Source organism: Arvicola amphibius, chromosome X (assembly GCF_903992535.2).
Source record: "Arvicola amphibius chromosome X, mArvAmp1.2, whole genome shotgun sequence".
In the NCBI taxonomy this organism is placed as follows: Eukaryota; Metazoa; Chordata; class Mammalia; order Rodentia; family Cricetidae; genus Arvicola; species Arvicola amphibius.
In genome coordinates, this window is record NC_052065.1 from 22346321 (window position 1) to 22357498 (window position 11178).

An 11178-nucleotide genomic window follows, 5' to 3' on the forward strand; every position below is an offset into this window, starting at 1 on the left:
TAGGCTGCCAGTCAATCAGGTGGGTTCTCAATGTTATTCCTGACCTTTTCCCATTTTCTCCACTGCTACCCAGCGGAGCTGGAGAAGCAGAAAGGTATGATGCGACCTAATGCCTCACAGCCTGGAGGAGCCAAGGACTCAGTGAATGGGACTCTGGCCCGCAGTAGTCTGGAGGACACTTATGGGGCAGGCGATGGGCTCAAGCGGGGTGCACTCAGTAGTTCCCTGCGAGACCTCTCTGATGCAGGTAAGTGTTCTGGGCCCCTGCCCTGGCTGGGGAGATGTGGGACCAGGTGTCCTCTTTGCCTCCTGTCACTGGCCTTCCTCCATCACACACACACACACACACACAGCCTTCATTCAGAGCCCTGGACACTATGTCACAGGGGGCCTGGTAGCCAGGTCAGAACAGGTGGGGCCCAGGGTTTCTGCCAGGGAGTATAAAGTGGGGCCACAGACTCAGCCCCTCTCCTCTTTTCCCTCTTCTGTCTCTCCTTTACTGCCTCTCCATATTTTCCTCCTCTCTTTCCTCCTTCTCAACCTCTCTTCCTCCCTACCTCCCCCTCTTTAATGGGGGAAAGGGGTAATGGGGTGTCTGTCCCTGGGAGGGACCTAGGCCTGGTGCCCAGCTCTGGAGCCCAGCAGGGTGGGGAGGGAGGGTTGCTGCTCTGACGCTGGGCTCCTTGCTTGTGGGTGCAGGGAAGCGGGGGCGGCGTAACAGCGTGGGATCGCTGGACAGCACCATCGAAGTAAGTGTCAGCTCCTGCCCCACTCATTTTCTGCATGAGCCCTGCCCTGGCCGTGGAGCCCCAGAGGAGGAGGGGACCTGTTGCCTACCCCTCTTCCGTGCTGGGAACCATATGGCTGCCTCTCCCAGCCAACCACTTTCTCCATCTGTCCTCACTCTGTCTGTCCTCACTCTGCCTGTCTCTCAGTCTGTCTTCCACTCTCCCATGTCCCTTCTTAACCCCAGGGCCAACTCCAAATAGGGATGCCCTTGGACTTGGGCCTCGAGAAACTTTAACCTCCTAATCCTGCTCTTTGACCCCAAGTGAGTCACTCTGCCTCTCTAGGCCTAACATTTTCTTGGCCTGAGAAATGGTCATGAGAAGGAGGTCCTACTGATTCTTCCTCTGCCCTCTGAGATTCAACTGAGGTAGTGGATGTGTTCGCAGAGCTGGCCACAAATACAGGACTGCTGTTTGGTTTTTGCTGTTACTTTGGGGGTCCTTGTTGCTCCAGCTTCAGGGACAGGGGTGGAGTTTAGGGCTGGGGGTTTAGATATGTAGACTGGCCTGACTTCCCTCCCTCCCCCGTTTCAGGGGTCTGTTATTAGCAGTCCACGCCCTCACCAGAGGATGCCACCTCCGCCCCCACCCCCGCCGCCAGAGGAGTACAAGAGCCAGAGGCCAGTCTCGAACTCCTCATCTTTCCTGGGCTCCCTATTTGGAAGCAAGAGAGGCAAAGGGCCCTTCCAGATGCCACCACCGCCAACAGGCCAGGCCTCTGCCTCGTCTTCATCCGCTTCCTCCACCCACCACCACCATCACCACCACCACCATGGTCACAGCCATGGTGGCATGGGGGTGCTACCTGATGGGCAGTCCAAGCTTCAGGCCCTGCATGCCCAGTATTGCCAAGGACCGGGCCCTGCCCCACCACCCTACCTCCCACCCCAGCAACCCCCTCTGCCTCCACCCCCTCAGCAGCCTCCACCCCTGCCCCAACTGGGCTCCATTCCACCACCACCTGCCTCAGCCCCACCTGTGGGGCCACATCGACACTTCCATGCCCATGGCCCAGTTCCAGGACCCCAGCATTATACCTTGGGCCGGCCAGGCAGAGCCCCAAGACGAGGGGCTGGAGGACACCCTCAGTTTGCTCCACATGGCCGCCACCCCTTGCACCAGCCCACATCCCCATTACCCCTGTACAGTCCTGCTCCACAGCACCCGCCTGCCCATAAACAGGGCCCTAAGCACTTCATCTTCAGTCACCACCCACAGATGATGCCAGCAGCAGGTGCAGCTGGGGGCCCTGGGTCCCGGCCACCAGGGGGATCCTACTCCCACTCTCACCACCCCCAGTCACCACTGTCACCACATTCACCCATCCCCCCTCACCCCTCCTACCCGCCCCTGCCCCCACCCTCACCTCACACCCCACATTCACCCCTCCCACCCACCTCCCCCCATGGCCCACTGCACGCCTCTGGGCCCCCTGGCACGGCTAATCCACCCAGTGCAAACCCCAAGGCCAAGCCAAGCCGGATCAGCACTGTGGTCTGAGGAATGGAATGAGTGTACTGGGGAACAGATAGTCTGGGGAAGTCCACAGGAGAGGGACCTTGCCCCTCTCTTCTTCCTCAGTTTTTTCAAAATATATATACACTCAGCAGTGTCCTTCTTTCCACTTCCTCCATCTCTCCAGCCCCTTCTTCTAACCCCTAGCACTTGTCATGGGGTTTCCTTTCAGATTGGCGGGCCCTTGCCACTTGCAGCCTGAACTTAGGGCACTGCAGTGCTGGCAAGTGGTAAGGGCCTCTCCATAGTCCTTGTCCTCCCTTTCCTATCTTCCTCTCTTCTCTTTCTGGTCCCTGGAGGCCTAGTTGGTGGCCTCAGACCTCTGGGCAGATGGGAGCATCCTTACAAGCTGATGGAGAAGGCAGGCTTCTGGAGCCGTGGGGGTGAAGGCTTCCCCAGAGCTCCTCTGGCTGTGTGGGGCTAGGAGAGAGCTCTGTAGAGCTGTGGCCGAACCTCAGGGCCTAGCCACACACCTCCATGTGTCTTTCTGCCTGCTGGAGGACACAGACTGTCTGTGTACTCCGTGGGTGGAACCCCGCTTGTGCTGGCCCCCACTGAGGGCACTGCTTCCCTCTCTTGAGCCAGTCTGTGTGTGCCCTCCTAATAGGCCCCAGCCCAGACCTCTTTGGCTTCAGGAACTTGCCTTGCCCTGCAATGTTCTTATCCTGATCAAAGTCCAGACAGGTTTTTTGGAGGTGGGGGGAGGGGGCTCAGGTCTGGGATGAGAAGGGTACTGCCCTCCCTCACCCATATTGCATGCCCCCCCCATTCCTTCTTCTTTTCCCACCTACAACTGAAGACAATGCACTTTACAGATATCACCCACACATATCTCACTGGGGCAGGGCACCCAGCATCAGCCCTGGGGAAAGACTCCCAGAGGACCACCCTGAGCAAAAGATGTCCTTCCTGAGGCAGAGATTGAAGCCATCAGAGCTGGGGCTGCGAGCCAGAATGCCCAAGCCCCTCTTGTTCATCAAAATCTCCACTGCCTCGCCAGCCCCTCTGCAGTCCTATTTATTTATTATAAATATATTTTTTACAAGTCCCAGCTCCTCTTCTTGCCCTACATATCCAGCAGCTCCTTTCACAGTCCCTGCCTTCCTCTCCCTTGTCCAGTATGGGCTGCAGTACAGACAGACAGATGGACCCTCTACGTCAAAGGGTCCCTGGGGCTTCGGGTTGTGGGAGGGCATTGGTGGGAGGGACTGTATGGAGAGGAGCGGAGCGGGGATTCAGGCATTGTCTTTTTCCCTCCTTGTATATAAGAATGTATATTTGATGCCTCATAAAAGACCTTGTGCTCACCTCTGGCCTCTGCTTCCTACTTATGCCCCCTTCCCCACTGTGGAACCCATGGAGAGAGGTGCTAGTTCGGGGAGGTGATGTGCTAATCATAGTTCAGACAACTGAGCATGCAAGATGCTGTGGCTGGGTAGGAGGGTAGATAAGGGTGGGTTTTCTGTCTCGTTTCATAAGCTGTCTGCATGACAGTGGCAGGGGCGTGGGCTTTGGAGTTGATCTAGTACACATCCTGAGGGTTTCCCTTAGGCATAAGAGTTTCAGAGAATGATCCAAGTCTTTGTCACTTCAGTTTACAATTTGGGATGACCATGCTATCGAACTTGACGGTCACAACCTGTGCCCCAAGTCAGGTTCAGCCACTTGTTTTCATTAAGCCAACTAAAACAGCCAAATTAAAAGTGGAAAGCAGAATGAAAAAGAAATTTATTCAATGTGACCATATTACAAAGAGGGACAAAGAGACATTCCCCCCGCCCACCCCGCCAAGTTTATCTTCAGGGTCCTGAAGGGAGGTCAAAGTTTTAAATAGGAACATTGATAGGCACGTGGAAACAGTCCAGGTCAAGGTGTGGTGCCAGCCACCATTGACCCTTCCTTGTCTGGGCTTCAGTCTCTTCCTGTAAGGCAGTTAGAACTGGGGAAAACCTCTTTCCTGGAGACAAGTTCTTCTGGCCTGAGATTCCTGGAAAAATTCCCTTTCTTTGGGGCACATTGTTTAAATAATCTGATAGTCAGATTGAGAGACACAAGTGTCTCTTTAATAAAATATGCAGGCTGGAGAGATGGCTCGGAGATTAAAAGCACTTCCTGTTCTTGCAAAGGACTGGAGTTTGATCCCCAGCACCCAAATGGTGGCTCACAACTATCTCTTACTCCACAATTTGGGGGGAGGATCCGACACACTCACTTGTTTATATATGGATACACACATATGCATAAGTGGAAATAAAAATAAACCGGGTGGTGGTGGTACATGCCTTTTATCCCAGCACTCAGGAGGCAGAGGAGGCAGACAGATCTATGTGAGTTCAAGGCCAGCCTGGTTTACAGAACCAGAGTTCTAGGACAGGCTTCCAAAGCTACAGAGAAACCCTGTCTTGAAAAACCAAAAGAAAAAGACTTCTCTCTCTCTCTCTCTCTCTCTCTCTCTCTCTCTCTCTTCCTTTCTTCTTTCTTTCTTTTTTTTGAAAAAAGAGTATCTTCATTTCTGCCAGGCTAGTTACAGTTACATGGAATTGTGATAAATGCGTGAAGTAATCAATGCCAAGCACCTCAGATGGTATAGGTATTCAACAAGTTAGTTCTCTTCTTTCTAGAGTTTGACTATGTGAAAAGCGTGTGGCCTCTGTCACTGTTGCTGTGACTGGCCTGGTTTTGCCATGAAACCCCTGCTACTGACCCTCCATACAATGACTGGCCATATTTTTGTACTTGATGTCAGGGAGGTGACTTGAGCCAAGAAGACCCAGGTCCAGATACTTTCTATGAGCTCTGTGTATATACTTAGGATATTAACTAACAAATAGCTGTCTTTCCTTTACAGAGAAGACAGGCCACAACAGCAAGTCGAGGTGAGGTTTTCTTGTAATCCAAACCCATTTCCACTGGCCCAAGTTGCTTCGCTGTAAAATGGAGCCATTTCTAGCACCAGTAGTTAGTTATACCCTGGGTCTCAACCTAGCACAGAAAGAATGGGGCAGCGTAATGGCTCTTAGAAGCAGCAAGGTCCCAGACAACTGAGCTGATAGTTTTGCTGCTTTCCTAGAATGTGCAAAGGTGAATGGTTTAGGTGAGCCTGTACTTCTTGGATCAGTGCCTTTGTTTTCTTCCTGGTAAAGCATGCTGAAAGGTTACCCAAAGAAACAGCAGCTAGAGTCATATAAGCATTTGGTGCCTCCCTATGAACTGGACGCGAGTGTTTGAAGAGCCCAGATATGGAGTCCACACAGCATGTATTGGTTTCTTCCTCAATTGGTTAAGCTAGACTATCCTTGGTCTTGCCCCATTTTTTCCCATTTCAGCTAGAGATTGGCTCTATCTTGGCAAAGTTTAGCCTTTAGCACTTAGATACTGACCCATTCACCTGACCCCTCAGAGCCTTGTTTTTGACCTCTAGAATGGAGCTAAAAGTCTTGCAGTACAACTGTCAGCTGATGCACGTGAAATGCCTACCTCCTGACACACAGTCAGCCAGCTGTTCTCAGTCACCTGCAGAAATAAGTGCAAAAGTTAGCAGTTCTTTACAGGATGTCCTAGCCAAGATCTCAGAAGTCCCCCCCCCCATCGTGTGCTGCACAAACACATACACACAATTAATTGATGAGTGGAATTTTTAAAATTAAAAAAAAAGTTACAGGATTCCAAAGCAGTAGTAGTACAGAATAAACATTCTCATTCCTCAAGGAAGGAATGAAGATATAGAAAGGAGGGACCAAAGCAAGGCTGAAAACCCAGTAGGGTGAACATTACATTCTGTAGCTTCATGTCTGGTGTATCGGTCATGTGGCATCATAATGTAACATCCAAAAAACCTGGAAAGTCCTTGCCCCTGTGACCCCTTTCTTGGGCTAGCCTTGTTGGCTGGCTGAAGCTTTCCTTAACAAATGTTTCCATTACCCAGGCGTCTTTAGCTTCCTGGGATCACCACAGACTTTTCAACGTTACTCTCACAGCTTCACCTGTTGCCCTCTCAAGGGTTGCCTGTTAGGGGTCCTGGCATCTTTTGAAATTTGGATAGAAACCAGGTGATGGCACAGGCGTGTAAACGCAGTGCTTTTGTGGGAGGTGGTGGTGGGAAGGTTAGGAGTTCAAGGACAACCAGAGTTGCCTCGCAAGTTTGAGATATACTTCAGCCCCTGTCTCAGAAAGCCCTAAACGGAACCAAACACAAATTAATCAGCATCATGAGGATGCCGGCCAACTTCTGCTGTCAACTATGGGGTGAGGGGCTTGTACCATGGCAGCCCCTGTCTTGTAGTGCAAGGATGGCAGAGAGTAGGAAAACAAGTGTTAGCATTGGTTCCCCAGGGTGTGTGTGTGTGTGTGTGCGTGCACATGTGTGTGTGCAGGCCAGAGGTTGATGTTCTGTATCTTCCCCAATCGCTCTCCATCTTATTTTGGGGATAGGGTCTATCACTAAAGCTACCCATCAGTCCTCAGGGATCCTCCTCTCTCTACTTCAGTGCTGCTATTACTTGGCTTTTTTACATGGATGCTGTGGATCAAACTCAGGTCTTCTTGCATCTGTGGCAAGCACTGTGCCAAATGGCCCATCACCTCAGCACTTCCCCCTAGGACTCTTTTTAATTAAAACATTAATTAAAAACCTTTTACTTATTTGTGTCCTTATTTGTGTTTGTGTGCATGATGTGTGTTTGAGGCAGTGGCACATATGGTGGAGGTCAGAGAACAACTTGTGTGACTTCCCTTTTCCTTCCTGTGTGTGGGTTCCAGGGACCAAACTCTTGTCATGTAGCAAGCGCCCTTATCCACTGTGCTATCTCATCACCCAGCTTTTTTGAATTTTTTATTTTTTATTATTTATTTTTGGTGCTTGGTTTTTCAAGATAAGCTTTCTCTGTGTAGCCCTGGCTGTCCTGGAACTCACTTTGTAGACCAGGCTGGTCTTGAACTCACAGAGATCTTCCTGCCTCGCCTTCCAAATGCTAGGATTAAAGGCAAACCACCCAGCTCACCCATCTTTGTTAAAGCAAAAATTTACATTCCTGTGACTGGGATTAACGGGATCCTGACAATTTCCGATATAATCTTAAGGCATTTTCCTATTATTCTAATGCAAAATGCTTCTTTTTAATGGCTCAAATATCTTTCTCCCTTCTCTTTTCTTCCTCTTTCCTTCAAACCACTACCTTTACCCCATCTCTCTTCTTTCTCTCCCCATCCCTTCCATCCCTTCTGCTCTCCTTACTTCTCTCAATTTCTTTCTTTCTTTCTTTTGTTTTTCGAGACAGGGTTTCTCTGTAGTTTTGGAGCCTGTCCTGGAACTAGCTCTTGTAGACCAGGCTGGCCTCGAACTCACAGAGATCTGCCTGCCTCTGCCTCCCTAGTGCTGGGATTAAAGGCGTGTGCCACCACCAGCCCAGCAGGGTCTGGAACTTTTTAAGTAGACCAGAATGGCCTTGAACTCACAGAAAAGGTGTCCATCTCTGAGACACCTTTTGCTTAAAAAGCAAGACATCAAAGCTGGGTGGTGGTGGCACATCCCTTTAATCCCAACACTTGGGAGGCAGAGGCAGGTAGATCCCTTGAGTTTGTCTACAGAGTTCTAGGATAGCCAGAGCTACCCAGAGAAACCCTGTTTCGAAGAAACAAACAAACTGGCAAAAGATTTTAAAGATAAATAAAACTTAGTGGTAGGAACACTTGCCTAGCATACACTAGTTTTAGGATCAATCCCAAATACTATAAAAACAAACAAACAAACCAAATCTATGAACACAAAACGGCCCCGATTTGGCCTGTAGTTAGCCTCTACGGTAACTTTTGTGTCCTTTGACATGTGTCCAACTTTCTTTGAGCACCGCCTTTTTTACTGGTACCACAAGATATTCTTATAGTCTTATAATTTCCCTGCCCCAGCCTCTAAATCAGGTTTTTGTTTTGTCTTTTTTTTTTTTTTTTTTTAAAAAAAAGATTGTTTTCTTGTCCAGAGTTTGGAAATCAGCACCTAGAAAGGGCATGGTAGCTCACAAATTTAATACGAAGTTTGTAGAATGAAGCAGCAGGAATGCTGTGAATTCTAAGACTGCCTAGACCATAGAATAAGACCATCTTATTCTATCCACCTACCCCCCCCAAAATAGATTAAGATTTAGGCATCAGGGTTATAGTTATATATGTTAATAATGTCATCATATTTATCAAGAAATTTCAGCATCTGTTGATGATTTCCTGGCTCCATTATTCCATTCATATTTTTTGTTTAGAATTCTAAATGTTCTCACATGAGTATGGTGGAACATAATACTTCCAGACCTTGGGAGGTGGAGGCAGGAATTCAAGGCCAGCCTGGGTTACAAGAAATCCTGTCTCAAAAAAACAAAAGAACAGCCAGGTGGTGGTGGCGCAAGCCTTTAATCCCAGCACTCAGGAGGCTGAGGCAGGTGGATCTCTGTGAGTTTGATTGAGGCCAGCCTGGTCTACAGAGTGAGTTTCAGGACAGCCAGGGCTACACAGAGAAACCCTGTCTTTCTTTTTTTTAGCATTTATTTATTTATTATGTATACAACATCCTGCCTCCGTGTATGCCCACACGCCAGAGGAGGGCGCCAGATCTCATTACAGATGGTTGTGAGCCACCATGTGGTTGCTTGGAATTGAACTCAGGACTAGTGCTCTTAACCTCTGAGCCATCTCTCCAGCCCGAACCCCTGTCTTGAAAAACAAGGAAGGAAGGAAGGGAGGGAGGGAGGGAGGAAGGGAGGGAGGAAGGAAGGGAAAAAAAAGACCAAGATATCAGTGAACAAACTTTCCTTTTTCTCTAATTTCTCTATTTATAGCAGTGTGGTTATGGATTTTCATTTTAATCAATTTAAAGTCACCACTGTCCTAACGTATTTTGAATTGTCATTGTTTTGATTATATTGTTAAGTATCTGTCTCTATCTTTCTTTGAGCATCACCTTTTTTCTGGCATCATAAGATACTCTTAGATATTATTATAATTTCCTAATTTCTTTGATTATACACATACTATACACCTATATTTGTCTCTGCGTATGTCTCTCTCTGATGCTCTCTTTCTCGATCACATATATCTTAAGGCCCTTATAGTAGTTCAGAGTACAATCTGAATATGGTGGTGCACATCTACAGATAGTCCCACTCAGAAGACTGAGATAGTTGAGTTGCTTGAGAACACAAACTCACGATCAGCGTGATCAACTAATAGTACTACTCCATCTAAAAAAGAGCCAGGCGATGGTAGTGCACGCCTTTAATCCTAGCACCCTGGAGACGGAAGCAGGCGATCCCTGTCTTGAAAAACAAACAAAAAAAAAGCAGCAGCAGCTGGAGAGAGGGCACCTCAGTTAAGCACACTGACTGCTCTTGAAAGAACTCAGATTCGATTCCCACATCCACATGACAACACACAACTGTATGTAACTCCAGTTCCAGGGAATCCAGTGCCCTCCAAAGACACAAACCTATATTCAGGCAAAACATCTGAATACATAAAATAAAATAATGATAGTAATAAATTTTTAAAAATATTCCATGGTAGAGAGATAGTAAATGGTTCACAAATGATGGAGAAGAGGGGGATAGAGGTGAGAAGGAAATGGAGTCTAGAGGTATTTGGGAGTTGGGCATGGTGGCTCCTGTCTGTAAACAAAGTACTTGGGAGTTAGATGCAGGAAGATCAGGAGATTATCAAGGTCATCCTTGGCTATATAGCAAGTGAGACCCCATGTTAAACAAATAAATGAGCAAACAGCCCCAATCAAAGATCAAATAAACAATGACAAAAAGATACTGCATACCTATTTTGGAATTTTACAGACCAAAATTAAAAGGAGGCCTAGGAGTTGGTAGTAGAGTTTGGGGCCGAGCACCTGTTTGGTGTGTATGAGATCCTATGTTCAGGGCCCTGGGTTTCATCCCTATCACTAAAACACAGTGGCATTCTCATGCAGTTTATCTACAGAATATATGGAGGTGTTATTGGGAGTGTTGTTCTTTTAAAAAATGGGTCCCAGGCGGCAGCTGTAGGCAGGCAGAAATGCTATAGGTCTCAAATGGTGGTAGCGGGCCATGTGGCAGAAGACAATGGGCCCTGGGAGCAGCCAGTCCCAGGCAGAGACGGCTGCCAGTCCCAGAGCGGTGGCCCAAGCGGTGGTGGCGGGCCATGTGGTGGCAGGCAGCGGGCCCTGGGAGTAGCCAGTCCCAGGCAGAGATGGCTGCCGGTCCCTGAGCAGTGGCTGGTCCCAGGCAAGGAGACACATTGCGAGCAGGCAGGAGACAGAGACATGGATAGACACGACATGCAGAGTGAGGTTGAATATTTATTCAGGGGGTTATGAAGGGGGAAGGGAGAAGGGGAGAGAGAGAGAGAGACAGAGACAGAGAGACAGACAGAGAGACAGACAGAGAAGAGGAGAGAGGAGAGAAAGACGGGGGAAGCGGAGAAGTGGGGAGTGAGGCAGAAGCGATGCTGCCTCTCTGAGAGGAAGATGGAAAAGAGAGCAAGCTCAGGCCGGAAGCTGAAGATCAGCCTGCCTCAGCGGATGAGGGATGGCGTGGGTGTGGCTTGTCTCTTAAAGGGACCAGGGACCAAACCATAACATTCCCAGGTCTTCCTTATAATAAAAAGCAGGAGATTAGACACCACAGTTTGAAGGAATTGGGGCGGCGAATTCTCAAAACTGCTTCCTGCTAATTTGTGGGCATTGTCTTGAGGGGGCGACCTGAGAGAAGGCTGGGTGCTGGCCACATCCTGGCATAGCTGGTCTCTTTGCTTTTGACCGGTGTCTGTGGCATGGAAATGTCTGGTGGCTCTTATCCTGTTTAAGGTATTGGCAGAACAAAGAACATAGTTAAATCAAGGAAAA

The 11178-nt window shown here is 48.8% G+C and overlaps 1 protein-coding gene across 2 annotated transcripts in view; it reads left to right on the plus strand.

Annotated features, from left to right (window-relative positions):
- Nucleotides 1-3578, plus strand: part of Iqsec2 (IQ motif and Sec7 domain ArfGEF 2) — a 79850-nt gene extending 76272 nt beyond the window's left edge. The window contains exons 13-15 of one of the 2 annotated variants that reach the window (XM_042054390.1): nt 74-247; nt 700-749; nt 1323-3578. In XM_042054390.1, the coding sequence (XP_041910324.1) occupies nt 74-247; nt 700-749; nt 1323-2288 (1190 nt within the window). In that variant the 3' untranslated portion in view covers nt 2289-3578. The remainder of the gene's footprint in view (nt 1-73; nt 248-699; nt 750-1322) is intronic. The other variant, XM_038316961.2, reaches the window with a different exon arrangement.
- The last annotated feature ends 7600 nt before the right edge of the window (nt 3579-11178 follow it).